General features: G+C 46.0%; 1 protein-coding gene across 3 annotated transcripts in view; it reads right to left on the minus strand.

The window, feature by feature from the left end:
• Positions 1-12,438, minus strand: part of LOC141084268 (immunoglobulin superfamily DCC subclass member 4-like) — a 200,943-nt gene extending 188,505 nt beyond the window's left edge. For 2 of the 3 annotated variants that reach the window (XM_073568866.1, XM_073568865.1), the window contains exon 1: positions 12,272-12,438. In XM_073568866.1, the coding sequence (XP_073424967.1) occupies positions 12,272-12,332 (61 nt within the window). In that variant the 5' untranslated portion in view covers positions 12,333-12,438. The remainder of the gene's footprint in view (positions 1-12,271) is intronic. The other variant, XM_073568869.1, reaches the window with a different exon arrangement.
• Between the last annotated feature and the right edge of the window lie 10,783 nt (positions 12,439-23,221).

The following is a 23,221-nucleotide window of genomic DNA, read 5'->3' on the forward strand; positions in this document are numbered from 1 at the left end:
AAACCAGCCTCTCTTCTCCTAGAAGATTCCCCTTGAGATAGGGCTTTCATCTCTGTCCTGATTATCTCCCTCAGGCTTGTAGTGAAGTCAGGCGTCTCTTCCGCTACCTCTTTAAACGGGGGGGGGAGAGTGTAAGGGCCTGTCAATCTACCTATGGACTATCGTTCCCTATCAACCACTACCGTCTGTCGCATTATGTCTGGCTGACATAACTTTTTAGGGTGGCCATCTGGAAAGGGGCAACTACAGAGGGCACATTCCCTGTGCTTCTGTTTTCCCGTAGCTTTCCTCCCCTGCGAAAAAACATAAGGGAACACTGCATCAGGGTACATTCACGGAGATCTCTTCCCCATGCAGATGAAGCAGGTACCGGATCATGGAGGGAGGCAGGGGGATCCTTTAGTCTGGAGGAACTTCTGCGGCTCTGTCCGCTCGTTCGTCCTTGCTTATTTTGCTGGCCACTCGAATGAGGCTTCACTGTGGCCTGTTTCTGCGGGCGCTCCTGCGCCTCGTCCTGCTGGTCTATGGGGGCTTCTGTCGTATCCATTGCTGGGCCTTCGGAAGCACCTCAGCAGCGTCCCCGCCTGCCTTATAAGGCCTCCTGATGTCCGGGTAAGCAGGGTTCTGGCCGTGGCACCTCCCACCCGGGACCCTCCCGCGACCTCCCCACCCGCGACCCAGGACAAGAAATAGTATAGTATAAGAAATTCCGGCACTCAAAAGAAATATATGCAGAAGAAATTTATTAGTACAACAGATTCTCCCAAAATTATATGACGTTTCGGACTACAACTCAGACCTTCATCAGACTGAGAACAAAAGACAGAAAAACACAAAAAAAACAATTAAAAACATAAAAACCACTGTGTTTCAGAATCAATATTACAAGGGCTAATGGAAGATGATACTCATCAAAAATGTATAAATATATCACAAAAAAACGAGAAACACCAGTTAACACAAGGTTCACACTTCATATATGACAGAAGTATCTAAAAATGTTGATAATATAACAAAGTTACTTATAACATGTTTAGTTGGGTACAGGAAAAAAATAAAATAAATTTTGGAGAAATTACCGGATCAAAGGAAATATACGAGAATAACTAGTACCTAGAGGTATGGAGATATATGTGAGCATGGAATGTCCATGGACCCAGGACAGGCGCGCATCCGCGGCGCACACCGGAAAGCCGGCCGGCACCCAACTTCCGGTTTCTGCATTCCCGACCCCGCCCCTTACGCCGCGTCACCTCCGCTGCTCACCTGAGACCGCAGGAAAGGAGCCGGCACGGCGCCCCGGCCCGGAATGCCTCCAGCCCCCACGTGCGTCGCCCTGCGCCCGCCGACCGGGCGCCAACGTCGGCCCGGATGAGGAGAGGACGGGACCCCGGGGGGAACGCACAAGGAGGGGCCCGGGGCATACAGTACATACCTCCTGGTGCTGGCACTCTGGAGGCGGCTGTCCACCGGACCCCTTGCTCCACCTGCTCCGTCCACTGCCGTGGCGACCTACCCGGCCCCACCGTGGCGCTTCCAGGGACCCCGCGCTGACCGAGGTAGGAGATCCCCCCGCTACCTGGGTCGGTCAGGCGGCCTGGGAATATCCTCGATGATCCATGACGGACGATCTGTAGGAAGTCCTGTCCTCTAGGAACAGGAAACCAACTGATGCGTGGGAGAGGTGCCACCCTTTTGTATCTGTAGGTTTCCTGTTCCTGAAGGGCGGATCCCCTCTCTCAGGTGGTGCTGTCATGGACGACCGAATAAAAACGGACTAAAGTGTGTATGGTTGTGTCACGTTATATAATTTATAATCAACTCAAATCTAATGTGTATGGGGGCCCGAGGTTACCATTGATCTATATATATAAAATTGAATGTGTGTGTGTGTGTATCACCAACCTATCACGAAGCATCTTTCATTTCACCACAGCTGTTTAAAAGAAGCTGAGCTGTGATTGGTTGCTATGAGCAACAGTTTTCCCACTTGACTAGACCTCAGAAGACACTGACCCAGGTGGGAGAAATCTAGCATCCCTGGAAACATAAGCTCCCACCCATTGTCTGCCCCCCAGAAAGGAGCAGTGAGTACATGACAGAAGTGAATCCCCCCTCCCGTGCCCATATACCCATCACACATCCTCCATCCTATAGGCACATCTTCCCTCTTAAAGGGATCTCCGGTATGGAAGTGAGGGCAAATCCCTCAGCGCTCTGATACTGACCCCAGGCTTCTATTAAAGGGATCATTGGTATGGAAGTCTGGGAAAATAATAATCTATAATAATCTTTTATTTTTATATAGCGCTAACATATTCCGCAGCGCTTTACAGTTTGCACACATTTTCATCACTGTCCCCAATGGGGATCACAATCTAAATTCCCTATCAGTATGTCTTTGGAGTGTGGGAGGAAACCGGAGTACCCGGAGGAAACCCACGCAAACATGGGGAGAACATACAAACTCCTTGCAGATGTTGTCCTTGGTGGGATTCGAACCCAGCTAACCACTGAGCCACCGTGCTGCACAGCGAAAATCCATCTAGCGCTCTGGTTCTGACCCCAGGGTCTCTTAAAGCAAGGTTCCCCAACTCCAGTCCTCAAGGCCCACCAACAGGTCATGTATTCAGGATTTCCTTTGTATTGCACAGGTGAAGCAATTATCACCTGAGCAATACTAAGGAAATCCTGAAAACATGACCTGTTGGTGGGCCTTGAGGACTGGAGTTGGGGAACCCTGTCTTAAAGGGATCCCCGGTATGGAAGTTAGGACCTTTACACTCAGCGCTCTGGTTCTGACCCCAGGGTCTCTTAAAGGGATCATTGGTATGGAAGTTAGGACAATTCCACTAAACACTCTGGTTCTGACCCCAGGCCCCTCTTAAAGGGATTCCCAGGAAGGAAGTCAGGGCAAATCCATCCAGCGCTTTGGGTCTGACGCCAGGCCTCTCTTAAAGGGATCCCTGGTATGGAAGTTAGGACCGTTCCACTCAGTGCTCTGGTTCTGACCCCAGGGCCTCTTAAAGGGATCATTGGTATGGAAGTCAGGGCAATTCCACTCAGCGCTCTGGTTCTGACCCCAGGCCCCTCTTAAAGGGATCCCAGGTATGGAAGTGAGGACAAATCCACTCCGCGCTCTGATTCTGACCTCAGGCCCCTCTTAAAGGGATAACCGATATGGAAGTGAGGGCAAATCCACTCTGCGCTTTGGTACTGACCCCAGACCTCTCTTAAAGGGATCTCCAGTCTGGAAGTTAGAGTAAATCCCTCAGCACTCTGATTCTCACCCCAGGCTTCTATTAAAGGGATCGTTGATATTGAAGTCAGGGCAAATCCACTCAGCGCTCTGGTTCTGACGCTAGGCCTCTCTTAAAGGGATCCCCGGTATGGAAGTTAGGACCGTTCCACTCAGCGCTCTGGTTCTGACCCCAGGCTGACGGGATAATGTGTGGTATTAGGGGTAGTAGTCCGGTGGATCTGGCTGACGGGATGATGTGGGATATTAGTGGTAGTAGTCCGGTGGCTCTGGCTGATGGGATGATGTGGGATATTAGGGGTAGTAGTCCGGTGGCTTTAACGGGATGATGTGGGATATTAGTAGTCCGGTGGCTCTGGCTGATGGGATGATGTGTGATATTAGTAACCTGGTGGCTCTGGCTGATGGGATGATGTGGGATATTATGGGTAGTAGTCCGGTATCTCTTGCTGACGGGATGATGTGGGATATTATAGTGAATGTGGCTAAGCAGAGTGGGTTGGGCTCTACACTCAGCTTTATATATATATAGATATAATCTATTTGTTATAACTAACCGTAGTTAGTTAATATGCCCGGGCAGCGCCGGGCTCTTCAGCTAGTCATATTATAAACTAAATATCCCCAAATTCTAAATCTAACACCCTCCGTACCACACCCAGTAAACCTTAAAGCTCATACCCCTTTAAGTGGGATAATGAAAATATAACATATTTTGGAATCGGCTTGGCGCCATCAGTAAATAAAATGCTTTCATTACCGTATATACTCGTGTATAAGCCGACCCGTGTATAAGCCGACCCCCCTATTTTTGCCACAAAAAACTGGGAAAACTTATTGACTCGCGTATAAGCCTAGGGTGAAAAATGCAGCAGCTACTGGTAAATTTCAAAAATAAAAATAGATACCAATAAAAGTAAAATTAATTGAGACATCAGTAGGTTAAATGTTTTTGAATATCCATAGTGAATCACGAGCCCCATATAATGCTCGATACAGTTCATGATGGGACCCATAAGATGCTCCATACAAAATACACCCCATATAATGCTGCACAAAGGTTAATAATGCCCCCATAAGATACTCCATAGAATAATATGCCCCATATAGCATCCATAAAGGTTATGGCCACATAAAATGCTCCATAGATTATGCCCCCATAAAATGCTCCATAGATTATGCCCCCATAAAATGCCCCACAAGATGCTCCATAGACTATGCCTCATAAAATGCTCCATAGATTATACCCCAATAAGATACTCCATAGATTATGCCCCATATGATGCTCCATAGATTATATGCCCCATATGCTGCCCCATAGGATATGCCCCATATGCTGCTCCATAGACTATGCCCCCATATGCTGCTCCATAGAATATGCCCCCATATGCTGCTCCATAGACTATGCCCCCACATGCTGCTCCATAGAATATGCCCCCATATGCTGCCCCAATAAATATGCCCCCATATGCTGCTCCATAGAATATGTCCCCATATGCTGATCCATAGAATATGCCCCCATATGCTGATCCATAGACTATGCCCCCATATGCTGCTCCATAGAATATGCCCCCATATGCTGCTCCATAGAATATGCCCCCATATGCTGATCCATAGACTATGCCCCCATATGCTGCTCCATAGAATATGCCCCCATGTGCTGCTCCATAGAATATGTCCCCATATGCTGATCCATAGACTATGCCCCATATGCTGCTCCATAGACTATGCCCCCATATCCTGCTCCATAGACTATGCCTCCATATGCTGCTCCATAGAATATGCCCCCATATGCTGCTCCATAGAATATGTTCCCATATGCTGTTCCATAGACTATGCCCCCATATGCTGCCCCATAGAATATGCCCCATAGATTATGCCCCCATATGCTGCTACTGCTGCAAAAAAAATGCTATACTCACCTCTCCTTCTCAGGACCGGGCACCTGAGATATTCACCTGTCCGGGGTCCATCGCTGCTCATCGCTGTCTGCCATTTCCTGTGTCAGTGACTGTTCAGCCAGCAGAGGGTGCGGCGCGCACTAACCACGTCACCGCGCCCTCTGATGCCTAAACGTCATTGACACAGGACGCAACAGACAGCGGAGAGCAGCGATGGATCGGGGACAGGTGAATATTGCTATACTTACCCCCTCCTGGCGCGGTCTCTGCAGCCCTGCTTCTCCATGGTCTCCCTTCCTGCCTTCAGCGGTCACGTGATACCGCTCATTACACTCATGAATATGCGCATATTCATGAGTTTAATGAGCGGTACCACGTGACCGCTGAAGGCAGGAAGGGAGACCATGGAGAAGCGGGGGGGCTGCAGAGACCACGCCAGAGGGGTAAGTATGATCTCTGACACCCCCGCTCCCCCTCCCCCACCGACCCCCAGATATATGACTCGTGTATAAGCCGAGAGGGGGACTTTCAGCCCAAAAAAATGGGCTGAAAATCTTGGCTTATTCACGAGTATATATGGTAAATTATGGAGCTCTGAGACAAAAAATTAAAGGCGACATGCTGTGCATGAAACAAGACGACATGTCCTGGTTAGGAAGAATAGCATCCGCAAAAATGTTGATAATCCCCCAAAAATTGCATGCATGTATTCCGTAACCTTCCTATCACAGTACTTATGAAAATACTCAAAGAGTTACAAACAATTACATTAAAATACATATGGCAGGAAAAACAGCATAGAGTTAAAGCAGATGTACTATATATCCCAATAAAAGAGGGAGGCTTGGGCTGTCCCTCAGTGCTGAGGTATTATAGGGCAGCCATATTTGAACAACTGAGGTTGATATGGAATGATGAGGATGACAGACATTGGATAGAAATCGAGAAATATTTACTAAAATCCCCAAATGTTGCATCTTTTTTTTACTCATATATCACTACCGGGCCTAACCCCAGCGATGATAGGAAATTGTGTTTGCCACCAACAGTGTAAGCGGTGCTGGGAGTGTGGCGCATTCTAATCAATAAACTGCATACTACCAAATTAGCGCTCTCCAAAGCCCCCATAGAGACTTTGGGGCGATGTATTCCGAACCTCCAGATTCAAAACTAGAAATCCCTGGGAGTCCTATTGGTTGGGGACATGTACGAGGAAGGAATATTGTTATCCTTCTTTATGATCAGAGAGAAATATCTCCTTCCACATAAAGATCATTATAAATATTTACAAATAAAACATTTTCTACAAAGAAAAAAAGATATATTTTCACAACCCTCCAAACTATATACAATGCTCCTCGCTCCAGCACAATAGATGAGAACGCTGTCTGTAACCTACAACCATATGCTGGAGGAGACGTTCCCCTCTCTGGAGTCGTATCTCCACAAATGGGAGACTGATCAGCAATGTGGGATCACCCCGGGTCAATGGCGGACGTCCTTCTCAATGATAGGGACACACTATAAATGCACTAATCACCTGGAGAACGCCAGAAAGCTGCTGTACAGGTGGTACTTCACATCATATAGATTGTCTAAGATCTACCGCAACTCCCCAGATGTGTGCTGGAGGTGCGGAGGAGCTCACGCAGATATGTTACATGTTTAGTGGAAGTGCCATAAAGTTGAGCAGCTCTGGGACGCAATCTCCCATCAAGTGTCTCAAATTAGCGGTATCCCAAAGAAAATTGGGAAAGAGCAGGAGCCTTCTGGCCATTGACCTGGATTTAATCCCGTACGAGTTCAGGACAGTGATTGCGCACATCCTCATAGCTACTAAAATTAAAATCGCAGACTATTGGAAAAATCCCAAATGTCCGTCATTAGCTGAAATTGTGGCATTGGTGAATGACAATTGTTTATCAGAGAAGATAATTGCTTCATCCACCAATAATATAACATCATATCTCAGGAGATGGGACAGCTGGCTACCATTCAGACTTAACACTGTGGTCATAGAGATGTAATAGAGCCATTAATGGTAATATACAGGTATAGTAATTTGTTGTCATCACCCCTTCCCTTTTCCCTTCTTTTTCCTATCATATTTAGCGATGTTAAATTATTATTATATTTAGCCGATTAACGTTTTGAGGAAACTTCTGTAACAATGCACAATGACTGGAGACTAAATGGTTGTTAAATAGGACTTTATTTAAAATTAACAACAAGTTTATGGTTAAAAAAACATAATCGGAAACAAGCTGAGGTCAGGGCAGGCGGCAGTGCAAAAACATGGTCAGAAACAAGCAGAGGTCAGGGCAGGCGGCAGTGCAAAAATATGGTCAGAAACAAGCAGAGGTCAGGGCAGGCGGCAGTGCAAAAACATAGTCAGAAACAAGCTGAGGTCAGGGCAGGCGGCAGTGCAAAAACATGGTCAGAAACAAGCTGAGGTCAGGGCAGGCGGCAGTGCAAAAACATGGTCAGAAACAAGCAGAGGTCAGGGCAGGCGGCAGTGCAAAAACATAGTCGGAAACAAGCTGAGGTCAGGGCAGGCGGCAGTGCAAAAACATTGTCAGAAACAAGCTGAGGTCAGGGCAGGCGGCAGTGCAAAAACATAGCCGGAAACAAGCAGATGTCAGGGCAGGCGGCAGTGCAAAAAAATAGTCAGAAACAAGCAGAGGTCAGGGCAGGCGGCAGTGCAAAAACATAGACGGAAACAAGCAGAGATCAGGGCAGGCGGCAGTGCAAAAACATGATCCATTGAACAAGCCATAGTCATAACCAGAAAATCCGTCTGAGAAGCAGCTATACAGAAGATGTTATGGGCATGCTGCAAGCCACTCGCCAGTATATTTTCCTCTGGCTAAATGTTAGTGCCACAGAATTCTCTCCTAGGGAGAATAACCTTCCAAAAGTACCAGAAATATTGCCCTCATCTCTCATGTAGGTCCGGCATATTCCATGTGGGCTCATCAGCATTGCTTGCATGCTCTTTCTAGCAGCATAGCTGACTCCCATGTATGGCATAGGTGTGTAGGCTTGTTTAGCAGTCACCTTAATACACGGTGGGTCTATAGGTGTTTGAGAGGAAGTTGGCTTCTTCCTGGTGTATAGGATCTTGAGCGCTTTCTCTCTTGTGTGTACCTCACCTAATGTGTTGGTGAGTTTCAGGCGTTTCCTTGTAACCACTGGCTCTGGTTCTTCACTGATGCTTCCATATTTTTGTTTTAGATACAATTTCAGTCTTTCAAACTGGTGCATTTTTTTAGTTGGTGGAGGAGATGGTGGTGGATTCTTCACATTTCGGCCTGTTTCGGTTGGTGGAGGATATGGTGGTGAACTTTCCGAATATCGTCCCGTTTCAGTTGGTGGTGGACTATTGAAATATCGGCCCATTTCCTGTTCCAGTGTTTCGAACAGGCATTTAATAAATGTCACAATAGAATAAAGTGCTGCCATCAAACACCCAGTGAAGCCAGTTGGCCTTTGGTGGTGTTCAGGCCTCTGGCTGTATGGGGAAGTCCTGGCATGTGGGAGACGTCTCCGTAGTTGGAACTTTCCTCCAGCTACGGATGCAGCCATTAGGCTGTCTTCCCCGCCACACACACACGTGTGTGTAGATGGTAAAAAACACTCCCAAAAAAAGTAAAAAAAAAAAAAATACAATAAAAGAAAAAAGTAAGGCCTCTTTCACACATCAGTTTTTTGCCGTCAGGCGCGATCCGGCTTATTTTTGCAAAACTGGATCCGGCGAAATGCAATGCCGGATCCAGTTTTTCCCCATTGACTTGCATTAGCGCCGGATTGCGCCGGATGGCATTGCGTTTCATCCGTTTTTTGCCGGATCCGGCAACTTGTCTCATTCCGGTGTCTGGAAAAAAGGCTACTGTAACGTTTTTTGTCTCCGGCGAAAAAGCCGGAAGCGCCGGATCCGACGCTTCCGGCTTTTTGCCACAATGAAAGTCTATGGGCGCCGGAATGCGCCGGATCCAGAAAAAGACGGATCCAGCCACCGGATCCGTTTTTTTAAGTCTGCGCATGCTCAGATCCAATTGGCCAGCCCCCAGGAAACAGATATAACCTGCTAGACGGATCCAGCAGAAAAACGGATCCGTTTCTACAGTTCTCCAAAATTTATGCCATATCCGTTTTTTTCTAAAAATAGCCGAATCCTGCCTGACGGCAAAAAACTGATGTGTGAAAGTAGCCTAACTCAACTCGCTCTGGAACAGTGCTCAGCTCTCTTCTCTACCTCTGCTTGCCTCGCACTGACCGTTCTTGTGGAACATTCCATGACTCATGGACAACGCTTTTGTGAGGTCATATGGCAATGGTTCTAATATAAGAAGACTAGTATATTATAAAGATCTACTAGGAAGTGTCTCACTCTGCATAACAATTTATAGTACATAGCCAGACACTTCTGCTTCTGTTACTTCTCTAAGGTTTTGCAACTCACCAATATATATGTTTAAAAGACGATCAATAGATAGTTTTAGTAACGCCCCATTGTACACTGTTAAAGGGAATGTGTCAGGTCATTTTTGACTACTCTGCTAATAGTGTCCTGAAAATATGGCTTTTGCAGCCCTTTCAGGATATGAAACTTTTATTTTTGTACGTTGTCCCGTTGTGCTGCTGTAAGCCCCTGAAAATGTATTGTACTTTAGCGCGCCTGCTAGTCAAACATATGTTAATGCCGAATGAATGTTCACCCCTTTCCCGCCCATAATCCCACTCACCCCTCTGCACCGATGTCACCGATTGGGTGCAGTCAGACTGCTGTCTTACTCGCCCGAGGATTGCATCGCAGTCCCCGGACTGGCCGTCTGCTCAGGGCCGGCCCGAGAGATTACGGCGCCCTAGGCGAAACTATTTTGTTGCGCCCCTACTATTCTTGGCAGTAGATGAAAACTTGGGATATAAATTTAGGAGCAAAATAAACCACAACAACGATTAATTAACTCTCTCCTAACTCTTTAATCTTCTGAGAAGTTGTATAGGACAAATATATACAAAGTAATCAATAACACAAAACAAAAACGACCATAGGTAATTAAAATTTTTGCTTCCTTGCCTTTTTCTTTTGAAAAGGAAGACACTAAGTCACCGAGATTAATTTGTTTAGCAACTTCAGATTCTATCGAAATTGTTGCCAACCCAACCAACCTCTCTTGCGTCATATTTGCCCTTAAATATGTACACTTTCCTTTCCATCCCTAAAACTTTTTGCCTTTTGAAAAGATTTTTTATAATTTTTTCTATTTTTTCCTCTGGCGCCCCCTTTGGGTCGGCGCCCTAGGCGGCCGCCTAGTTCGCCTATACGTTCGGGCCGGCCCTGCGTCTGCTCTCCTGATCTGAGCGTGACAGCTGCATAGAAATACACTGTCATGACATGACAGGTGAGGAAAGCCGATGGCCAGTCCAAGGAACCACATGACTCAATAAAGGCACAACTCTTCTATGATTTTGAATTCTGTAGTATTGCAATTTTCATAAGATAGACAGATAATAGTTGATAGATAGATAAGAGATAGAAGATAGATAAGAGAGACAGATAGATAATAGACAGACAGATAGATAGATAGATAGATAGATAGATAGATAGATGTAACATTTTCTATATACCGTAGTTATGTGGAAATATCAAGAATGTTCTTTACAACAAAAATAATAATAAAAAAAACTTCTGCAGCTTGTGACCTGAGTCTTTGAGCTTCTCCATCCAATTTCTGTGATAGATACAAGAGCCAACCCGTCATTGTGACAGATCTTCGATCCCGCCATAAATAAGAAGCAACATTTGCCCTGTCTATATATTAATAAATCAACACGTCAATAGCGCTCTGACATTATATCAGGTCAATCTCTATAGAAATGTATCAATGCACTGATAACCCTGTAGTAAATGTGCATGTCCCCGTGTCAGTGGCGCACCATTACCCTCTGCCATTATATCAGCTTACACATCAATACATCAGTGCCCGCAGAGACAACACAGGGCAATGCACACAGTCCAGGGTCAGCGTATGGTCGGAGCTGTAACACTACAGTGCCATTATTACCCTCTGCCATTACAGTGGTATCAGCCGGACCTGTCCAGCATATCTGCTCACTGTATACATTACTATGAGTGTATGGGCAGACATGGTGCCAGCATCTCGTCATCCCCCAGTCATCTGATCAGGAGCAGGTCACTGTGCCAGTGTCTTGCGGCTCCCCCCTGCCACTGTATCATCACAGTGTGGCTATCTATGTCACCGTGCCAGTGTTATCATTACCCATTACTTCACAGCGCCGGAGACACTAATATGCCCACAGCTCCCCAGACCTAAAATATGTGAGCGTGTCACTGTGCCGGTGTCTAGTCATAACCCTCAGACATCCGACCGGGGTACAGTAGGAACCTCACACTATAACCTAGAAGTAGCATTGTGCCAAAAGATCCGTGTCATCCGTACATTATTATACCCGGACATGGACTGACCTGTAATACAGGGACACGTTCCACAGCCGGGGTCATGTTCCTGCCTGGGCTACTTCATCAGTGCAGTTCATATAGTACATACATAGATTACCAGGTCCTTCATATTACTGGGGACGGTGTGGTACCATAACCCTGTGCCATTATATCAGGATCACACGTAATCATCCGCAATGTCACTTATACATGACTATATGACTACATGGACGGATTTGTAAAAAATCACCTATATCTATCATTGATCTATCATCTATCCATCCCATAGCGCCGGTGTGATGTAGCAGCTATCCATCCAGTGTCACGCACCTCTGTCATTCTTTCAGGGCAGTTCACACATGAGTGTAGCCATCCCAGTCCTGCACTATGATCTGACCAGTGGATGACAAGCCATTGGAAACCCCATGGGCACAGCAGGAGATCCACATCTCTGCTCATGCCTGTGCCCCATGTGATTTACTGCCACTGGCACATTTCTACAATGCAGCAGCCATTTATCCTGAGAGTGCACCTTTTTCCATAAGGGTTTGGGAGGAGGCACCATCACCCTCCAGACTGGTTTGGGGGGCAGATTCAGGCACCCTCCCCTCTTCTCCATGTGCAGCCCCCAAATCGCAGCACACTCACCTCCAGCAGCCACCACCAGCAGCAGCAGGATGCATCCAGCCCAGGGCAGAGACAGCGCCATGTAGTGCCAGGCTGCCTGCTCCCCTCTCTCACCAGCCCGGGGATGCAGAGAGGGGCTCCCTCTCCCTCCAGTCAGACGCCATCTTGCACAAGTTTTTTTTCTCTTTTTTTAACCCCCTTTCTGTTTATTTAGGCAGCTGGTATCTGAGTGTCCTTCTGCTGCCATCTATTGGTTACAGAGCCAGTCTGAGGACATCTCTACTGTCTCATTCTAACAAAAGGGTCACATGTTTGGGAGAAGCTGCTCCCCACCCCGGCACTAATCACACGGAGCTGGGGGGCAGACAGGGGGGATATTATTTATGGAATGGCTGCAGACATCAGCTGCGAGGCAGCAAGGGGTTAATCCAGGCTATAACCCCCCCATATCCGTTATCCATCCCGTGGCTCCTGTCCTAGATGGAACCATTTTTGCTACAAATCGATCGTTTTTCGACATCTGATCGGTCCACGGAACGATTAGTAGGAAGAATGTTTCAATCTGAATTGATTGCGTCTGACGATCCGTCATCCAATACGGACAGTTTTACATCTAGATAATATGGCAATATACATAAAAATGGAAACAGGTCCTGAGAAAAATAAAGGATTTTTGGCATAATGGGAATTATGAAAACAAAATAAAAAACAATACCGTACAGACGCATGCTAGCTTTCCTCTGTAGAGTGGAATTCACACCCGGCAGCTTTGTTGCTGAAAGTTTGGCGAGTGTCCTGCGGGACCTGAAGAAATTATATGTTTACCACAAAAAAATCCTATTAAAAATCAACAGAAATGAATTTCAGTAGCAAAAAAGTATATCATGCATGAGTATCCCCTAATACGCCTGCAGCGTGGGCCACGGATTCACTGAAGATCCCCATAGAACTATCGATAGGATACGCCATCAATGTCTGATCAGTAGGGTCTGACCAAGAGTGGCACGGACGGTATGTTGGCCCCTTACCGATTTACAGCTTATTTCTTAAAGGAGTTGTCCGGGCTTTTCACATAATCTCAGTACATATCTGGGCTGCAGAATTATGACAATAAGTAATTTACTTTCTGTCACTAGTTTGCAGGTTTTCTAGATATTCTGAACAGAACGTCCGGGGGGGGGGGGGGGTGTTATGACATTGAAATGAGAACTAGTCGTAACCTCCTACTCTACTCCAAACATGCCCTCTATAGCAACAATCCCACCCTCCATAGCTACAGGCCCTCCCCGTCCACATGAAGAAGCCTTCATCACACAGTAACAAATCCTCCCCCTCTAGCAGCCTCACTGCAGAGAGCAGCTGCTCCTCCCCCAGACACACACTGAACAGTGATCTATGGAAAGTGAAACTACTGAGGAGGGAAAATCATCCTGTATTCTGGGCCACTCCATGATTACAATACATGACTCATTAGGCCTGTTTCACACTTCAGTTTTTCACAATCAGTCAAGATCCACCGATTTGCCAAAAAAACGAATCCGCCATTTTTATTAGCGGATCCGTTTTTTTCCCCATTGACTTTCATGATCGGCGGATTTTGACTGATGATCGTCCGTCGCGTCCGTATTTGTGCAGATCCGCCAAAATTTTGGCGTCTGCTGAGATCACCGAACGGACCATGCAACTTTTTTTTGCTGTACGGATCTGCATTTTCCCCTTTTAACCCTGAATCAAGTCTCGCTGCTGGATGAAAATTCTCTCTCTCTCTCTCCACTGCTGAACATCCGCGACTTCAGCCATTATCGCGCGATACCTTCACTGCTGTACTCCCGCGACTTCAGCCATTATCGCGCGATACCTTCACTGCTGTACTCCCGCGACTTCATCGCGCGATGCCTTCATATCGCAGCCATGGACCCCCGCTCCAACATGCAGGTATTCTGCTATATCGCGCCGATACGCTCTCTGCGAGGGTTCCTTTAAATTTTAACCATCGGCGGATCCCTACATCCGCCATTCCGTTGACACCCATTCCTGTCAGTCCGCCTGCGGATCCGTTTTCCGCTATTTTGGCGGATTTAGACTGACAAGAAAAACTGATGTGTGAAACAGGCCTATCAGTAAGAAAAACTGATGTGTGAAACAGGCCTATCAGTAATTCCTTCCCTCACTGTCCCAGGCTGCTGGCAGCAGTGAGAACAGACTGTGTGATGGCCAGTGATGGGGGTCTGCAGCTTCTAATCTGCACAGGGGATGGCAGTAACTGATGTAATCTGTTGTGTGACAAAGCCTCTGCTGTGTGAATGAGACAGCTCTGTGTCACTGATGTCTTCACACAGCAGCAGATTTGGTGCAGTGTATGGGCGAAGCTCCACCAAACTCCCAGCAAGCTCCAGTGACCAGCACCACCCACTGCCCACTCATTGGCTGGCAGTAAACTGCACCACCACTTAACTTTATCATTATTCCAGCATTGGAAAGAACACAGCACTGATCCTGTATTTGTGAAAGCAGCACAATACATACATACACCCCTCCCAACACTTCACACTGTTACAGCTGCTGATTGTACAGGCTGTTCCCATCAGTATTTGTGTCATTAGAGACACAGTGCTCACACATACACTGCACCAAATCTGCTGCTGTGTGAAGACATCAGTGACACAGAGCTGTCTCATTCACACAGCAGAGGCTTTGTCACACAACAGATTACATCAGTGATTGCCATCCCCTGTGCAGATTAGAAGCTGCAGACCCCCATCACTGGCCATCACACAGTCAGTTCTCACTGCTGCCAGCAGCCTGGGACAGTGAGGGAAGGAATTACTGATAATGAGTTATGTATTGTAATCATGGAGTGTCCCAGAATACAGGACGATTTTCACTCCTCACTGGTTTGGTTTCACTTTCCATAGATCACTGTTCAGTGTTGTGAATTAATTTTCCCCTTCACCATTGAGGTCTGATGAACTCCCTCTTCTGGTGAAGGAAGGTAGTGAGGCTGATTACAAAGCACCTGAGCAGAATGATGATGACTGGGTGACTGGGATTGCTGACTGGATATAAGGCAGCCGACGCCCTTCTGCCTTGCGGGTGATTACTCTGAGGGATTCTTGGAGACCAGTCTGATTCCTGCTCATCAAAAGCTAAGTTTTCTGCTCTACTTTTTGCATTTGTGTTTTGGTTTTGTTTTGCCTTGTTTTTCTGGATTTCTGCCTTTCCCTGCTGGGTGAGCTGAATTCCTTTTTGCTCTGTCTTCAGATAATACCTGAGTACTGATATAGTCTTTTTGAAGCCTAGCGTCTTCTGGGCTTTTTTCCCTATCAGTCTGTTGGCTCTTGTTTTTGAGAGGGTTTTGGCGGATTGCAGACAGCAGCTTTTCTTTTCTGTCCTATTTAGTTAGCTTGGGCCCCATCATTTGCTCAGCCTATCTTTCTATCTGTGTGAGTGTTTTTTCATCTTGCTTCACCGTCATTATATGTTGGGGGCTGCCTATTGCTTTGGGGTCTGCTCTGGGGCAGTTTAGATTTCCCTTTCTGTCATTAGGCTATGTAGTTCTCCGGCTGTGATCGAGGGGTCTAGGGCACCGTAGGAACCCCCCAGGGCTACTGCTAGTTGTTAGGTTCAGGGGTCTGCAATCCGATAGCGGCCAACTTTTCTGGTTTTCTGGACTTAACTAGTATTTCTGTTTTTGCCTCCTACGGTGACTCATTCATAACAGTTCAGCGTGTGCCTGGGGGAGGAGCAGCTGCTCTCTGCAGTGAGGCTGCTGGAGGGGAAGAATTTGTTACTGTGTGATGAGGGCTTCTTCATGTGAACGGGGAGGGCCTGTAGCTATGGAGGGTGGGGTTGTTGCTATAGAGGGCATGTTTGGAGTAGAGTAGGAGGTTACGACTAGTTCTCATTTCAATGCCATAACACACCCCCCCTTGGACGTTCTGTTTAGAATATCTAGAAAACCGTGCAAACTAGTGACAGAAAGTAAATTACTTATTGTCATAATTCTGCAGCCCAGATATGTACTAAGATTATGTGAAAAGCCCGGACAACCCCTTTAACAGCAAAGCCGGCAGCATCACCCGGTGAACCTTGGCAAGTGCTGGGGCTCATAGGGTCTGGGGGGCTTGCTGTGCTCAGGTTTCAATTTCCAACATCCGATGTAAAAGTACGACAGATGTACGCATTAGATGAATGGATCACCGGAGTCTAACTGCTGCTATCCAACCTGGCTCCAATAAAAGCAGATTAAAGGGGTTGTCAGTAAGGAGGGATGAACGGATTCGTAGAAGTTCGAGTTTTGGTACCCAACCCAAACTTTTGTCCAATGTTTGGTTTGGGTACCAGAGCTGAGCTGTACCCGAACTAGAACAAGAACCCGAACAACATGGACACCCGAACTTTGGATCTGTAAAATTCTCCCTCCCTCGCCCCCTGTCTCTCTCTCTCGTCCCTGTACTTCCCTGAACGTTAAAACAGGACTTCCGGAGTTTAGCACCGGATGTTAAGTGCCCAGTACGAACCTCAAACTTTTTAAGTTCGGCTTTGCTCATTTCTAGTTATCCAGTCTAAAACGACAAGTTTGCAGTCACTATGTGACTGTAGACTTGTGATCCCTCACAGTGCACATACTGCACACTGTGAGGATTCTCCGGTATCACTTGACCACAAATATGCAACATGCATACTCCCAGCGAAAATACAACTGAACTGTATTTTAGCAGGGACTATGCATATCACATACTTGACCGACATTTCCGGCACTGACAATGGAGAGTCCTTACAGCGTGCAGTGCATGCACTGTGAGGAATCACAAGTCTACAGTCACATAGAGTGACTGCAGACTTGTCGTTTTAGATCATATAACCCCTTTAACCAATTAAGTTAAGTTTCCATGATGCGAAAATACAGCGGATTTTTCGGTGTTGAATCACATGTGGAAAATCTGCTGCTCTTTACAGAGTCAGCAAACTGCGCAAAATTCTAAGAAATCTATCTTATGGACATACTGCGAAATCTACCGCTGCATAAACTCATACTAAATTTATGCTGCGGTTGAAGGTGTGAGTTTCACCCTTTTCCATTCAAGGACCTCTGTTGTCGGAGGTCCGCTGTAAATACGTTCTGCCAGGCTTCATGGGAGATAAATTATTGTACAGTATTGCAGTGTATTATACATGCAAACACAGGTTTAAGTCCCCAGGAAAACCAATAAAATAATCTATAAAAAATATACTGTATAACTACAGTTTCCTGTAAAGAAAACAAAAATTTGCATCTCTGCGCGCTTGACTGCCCAAACTAATATCATTATATTTTATTTATTCCACAAAAAAAACAAAACAGTGTGGCTCCCAAGAGCTGCCAGCTTTGAGTCATGGACGTGTGCAGAGAACGGCTGTAAGCACTTCCCAGCACTATAATATACCACTCGCGCTTTGCAAAAAAAGTGTTCTGCAGAGTCGTCTGTCAATCAAAGTCCCAGTTTGTTCTTAAACAGTATAGTGTGAATCAGCGGTGACTGAAGTCCCTCTGTGCAGACCTCCATGACTGAAAGCCGGCGGCTCCCAAAAATAATTATTTATCTCCTGGTAGCCACACCTTCAGTAAGGTGGCTAGGCAGTGTTAGTGTTGTAACATTATTTCCCTGCAGATTAACATCAACAGGCAAATAGCGTTTTCTGAGGTGACAGGTTCCCTTTAAAATAGTAGGAGCAATCTGATCGGGCAGCACGGACACTTATGTATTAGCATAACATAGGATAAAAACAAAATGAGAAAATACTTAATATAGGGTAAGAATACAGTAATAGTGCATGTAAATAACATAGGGGTACTTAGCTAATATTGTTTTGATGATAAAACGTATAAGCCTGTACTCTATGTTATGTACATGTACTATTACTATATGTACTTACTTAATGCAGGGCATTTGCTCATTTCGTTTTTATCCTAGGTTATGTTTGATAATGGCCACATTTAGCGGCATATATAGAAATCATGGGGCCCCATGCCAAAGGTTTTATTTGTGCCCTCACAACAACAACAAAAAAAATTAATATTCGGCAGGGTCACAGAAGAGCATATCTCACAACTTTGCAGTGCTAACAAAGTAATTTTCCTCCTGTGGAAGCCTTATATTCCCCTTTCATTGCACTCAAAGTATGATACAAACAAAAGTGCCCTCCCAAACACAGTATCATGCCCCCACATTGAATTCCTCTTCAGTACCCTCTACACGCACGGTATGGTGGCCCTACTGTACTCCACTTCAACTTCCCCAGAAAAGTATGGTGACCCCAACACAGTATGATCCCCCCACAGCCCTCAATGCAGTCCCACACCTCACCACACTGTATAATGGCCCCAACACAGCCCTCCACACTGTATGATGAACCCCACACAAACCTTCACTCTGTACAAGTTCTTACATATAGTATAATGGTCCCAATATAGGCCTCCATAAAGTTTAAAGGCTCACACATAGCCCTCCAAATATTATAATGGACCCATAATAGACATGCATATAGTATAGTGGGCCCCATAATCCTCCATACAGTAGAATGCACTCACCATAGTTCTACATATAGTAAAATGCACTCCCCATAGGTTTCCATGTAGCATAGTGCTCCTTATAGTCCTCCATATAGTATAATGCACTCACCATAGTCCTCTATATAGTATAATGCACCCCAAAGTCCTCTATACAGTATAATGCACTCCCTATAGTCTTCCATATAGTATAATGCACCACATAGCCCTCCATATAGTGTAAAGCATTCCCCCACAGTCGTCCATATGGTATAATGCATTCCCCACAGTCCTCCATATAGTATAATGCACTCCCCACAGTCCTCCATATAGTATAATGCACTCGCCATAGTACTCCATTTAGTATAATGCTCCCCCATAGTCCTCTATATAGTACAATGCACAAAACATAGTCCTCCATATAGTATAATGCAATCCTCATTGTCCTCCATATAGTATAATACACTCCACATAGCCCTGCATACCCTATATTCCACCCCATAGTCTTCCATATAGTATAATGAACCCATAGTCCTTTATACAGTACAATGCACTACCCATAGTCCTCCATACAGTGTGATGCACCCCATAGTCCTCCATGTAGTATACTGTGTTATGAAAAGGTCACCGAGGAGGATGGCAAGAATAGGCTACGCCACCAGGAAACCAGAAAGGTTGGTAACTTAGCAGATTGAGACCCCTAATCCTAACAACACAACTAGCAGTAGCCATGGGATGTACCTACAATGCCCTAGACACCTCGGCACAGCCAGAGAACTAACTAAGCTTAAAGCAAGAAAGGTGAAATCTAAACTGCCCCGGAGTAGAACCCCAAAGAAATAGATAGTCCCAAACATATATTGTCGGTGAGACAAGATGAGGCACAAACACAAGCAGAAAACAGACTGAGCAAATGATGGGGCCCAAACTGTCTAGATAGGATAGGAAAGGAAAGACACTGTCTGCAATCACGCAAAAACCCTAAAAAATCCAACACGTCTGATGTACAAAAAACACTGAGGTCTCACGACCTCTCCCCCACTATATCAGCATTCTGATGTGAACTGGCAGCAAAGCAAAAGAGACTAATATAACAGAGGACTGAACAAATAACACAAGCTGTAACATATGGAGCGGGGTCCAGCACAGCCCCAGCAGGGAGAACGCTGAAATCTCACAGAAAAGCAGAAAGAGGCAAAACCAGATCAGATGCAAAGGATTAGCAAATGAACAACTTAACTGAAAAATGCAGGATCAGGCAGGAGACATCAGACCTCAAAATGCACAGGAAGAAACAATCACCAGCAGCAACTGAGGGAAGCCTGCTCACTTATATCCTCCCAGTCAGTAACCCCTGATTTCCAATCATCGTCGTAAGGTGGCAGACTTCTGTCAACCCGGCCAGCTCCACTACCCGCAGTAACCACCAGAGGGAGCCCCGACTCAGAAGTCAGACCAAGAGAATTCACAACAATACTGCACCCCATAGTCCTTCATACAATATAATATACCTCATAGTCATCCATATAGTATAATGCACGGCCCATAGTCCTCCATACAGTATTCTGGCCACCACAATGTTCTCACGGATTTAAATAAAAAATAAAAAAAAGAATACAATACTGGTTTCTCCTTCTTGTTCCCTGCGATATGTAGTGACGATAGCATGCCCACTGTGCTGAGATGTCAGACCCAAGGAGGAATGATGGGAGAAGGCGCTACAGCTAACACTCCCTCTTTCATGAATACTTTCAACTGTAGTGGCATCCAGGAGGCCGATACAGTTGAATGTGCAATGACAGGCATCGGGCCCCCTGGCATACGGGCCCCATGACGGCCACAGTGAGAATGCACACCTACACATTGCACTTATACCAACATTCGTTCCAGCTAGTTTCTTTGATTTTCCTTTAGTCCCCCTTCCCCTTTATGAGCTGGGTATTTAGTCCATATAGTTTTCCACGGGCAGGTGTTTAAACAGTCAGGCATGGGTCCTGCTCTGACCCCCATCTGTAGATGTCTGCTGGCACATAGAGAGGTTTAATGCTAGAGATATGACCATCCATATTGGGTATACCAGGTCGCGGTGGTATGGCTTTTATGCATTATGATCAAAAATAGTGTCATCCATGTACCCAATATTACTTACATGTATGATTACTATTTACTCACTGCAGGGTATTTGATCAGTCTGAGAACATGTGGAAGGTAAGTTTTTTACATCTATTCGCTTGATGGTGGGTTGCAGTTATTGTTGCTGTGGTTTTCTGTCTTTGGGAAGGTGCGACCTGGAGTTGGGCTGGCGTCACGACACAGCACACCTGGGGAAGTTCTGGGACCCTGGACGAATGGGGGGGTCCACAAATACCTGGAGCCGGGCCTGACCTGGAGTCATGAGGACTCAGCCTCGCCTAATGGGTGCTCTGGGGTAGCAGGTTGTCCTCCCTGCTGATGTACCATCGCTGTGACAGTGGTTTACACCCGGCACCGCAACTTTTTGGCTTCGGACACACTGAGGTTCGCCGTGACGTGGCAGTGGGCTTCATACAGTCTGAGTAGAATGTTAAACTAAGAACCTCATGTCCAGTTTTTACATTTTGGCCTAGCAGCATTAGATCAACGTATGATTTTTGGAGGTGCAGTCTACAGTACAGTTCTGTCATTTCGTTTTTATCCAAGGTTCTGTTTGTTAATGGCCACAGTGTGAACGAGCGCTTACACATTGCACTTACGCCAACATTTGTTCCAGCTCATTTCTTTGGTTTCACTTATGTATTTCTCCTAAAGTATCAGAAAGTAGCAAAAGTCTTTATTTTACAGTGAGGTCCTTACTGACATAAAGCTGGAAAACCAAGTGGCAGTCAGTGGACAGGGCTACATTACGTCTGTGAATTTTTTGAGCACGCCGATAAATTCAGATGATAATGGAGCCGTTTCCGTGAAATTGCTGGGAATGTTACGATAGGTGTAAACAAGCGCCATGTCCATAGCCCCATCACTAACTCAGACATTGCTTATTGGCAATCGCTCCATGTAAATGGGCCTTCAGTCACTATGGAGACGGCAGCTATTTGTCTGTAGATCGCACAGTCAGATGATGGAAATGGCCCGCTGGTACGTGTTCCACATGATAAGAGTGACTGATCATTAATATTAGGGTGTCACCGTACCGCTGGGCTATTTGCATTGTCGACACGCTCTCCTAGAGCACGGCTGTATTGTAACTTCAGCGCTGCCATGCACTGTGGAACTACAAGTCTCAGCATTCCGACAGCTGCCCATGTGCCGTCATCCGGATACACTGCACTGAGTATATGGGGTAAACAGAATCATTATTTCTGGAGTATTTTAATGACAACCTTCTGTGCCTGTACTGCTGGAGGTTCCCATCTGCTTCGTTCTTGGAGTGGCGAGCCTTGCAGCTGTCCTGATTAACAGTATGGTCTCGCCAGGCTTCTGCATGCCAGCGCCTGTTACCATGGCAATGTGGACTCCAAGACAAGATGACAAAAAAAAGGGCTTGGGAAGGCCCCAGAGAGTGAGAATGGAAAGCAGCTGGCACCTTGTCGTGTTATCCCCCAATGTACAGCCCTCGCCAGCGAACATGCACTGTGCTGATATACAGCATCAGTGCACTTTATAGAAAACACTGAGAATATCCAGTTTTTTTCAGCACTTAAAGGGTTATTCTCAAAATCACAAGTTATCCCCTATCCCAAGTTCCCCAGCCATACGAAAAGCCCCATCTTGAATGGTGGCCATGCTCAACCTCCGATCCATACATTGAGTGACAGCTGGAGAAAGCCAAGTGCTAGACACAAAGATTTCCAGCAGTCCCAAAAACGCTAAAAGGAGCAGAAGTAAAACATCCCCATCCTCTGCTTCCTTCCACATGGGGCTGCAGACCCTCGCTGTATGCCAGAGGGACCCAGTGGTCAGACCTTCTGCCCCCTGTCCTACAGCTAGGGAATATCGTATGATTTTGGGAATAAGCCTAATATAAGAGATTTTCACCAGAACTCTCGGCAGCAAAGGAATTATATTCTCATTTCATTTTGGACTAAGATATAGTTGATATCTTTTGTGATGTTCACTGCTCAATTCCCTGGAGACAGATGGTAACTCTGCAGTGAGCGATGCATTAAGTGTAGGGTGCAAATTGCGTCTTCTGAGAGGAAGAGGAGTAGAACTCTAGTGCAAAGCTCGTTAAAGGGTCGATATTGACTTTTAGGATTGCTACTTCCAATAGGAGGCACTAGGGTTCTAGTCCTCTTACTGTCTGAAGGGGCTATTTGAATATTTCATTTCCATGAGGAGCATTGTATGGCTTATAAGCCTCCTCACACTGGCATGCCACTCTCTACTAGAAGAAACATTGCCCTTTAGACCCCATTAAATATAGGGATTTCTACATGAAAAATGCTTCAGCACGTAGTGCTTTC

Source organism: Dendrobates tinctorius, unplaced genomic scaffold, assembly GCF_039654945.1.
Source record: "Dendrobates tinctorius isolate UK_male_01 unplaced genomic scaffold, ASM3965494v1 ptg000022l, whole genome shotgun sequence".
In the NCBI taxonomy this organism is placed as follows: domain Eukaryota; kingdom Metazoa; phylum Chordata; class Amphibia; order Anura; family Dendrobatidae; genus Dendrobates; species Dendrobates tinctorius.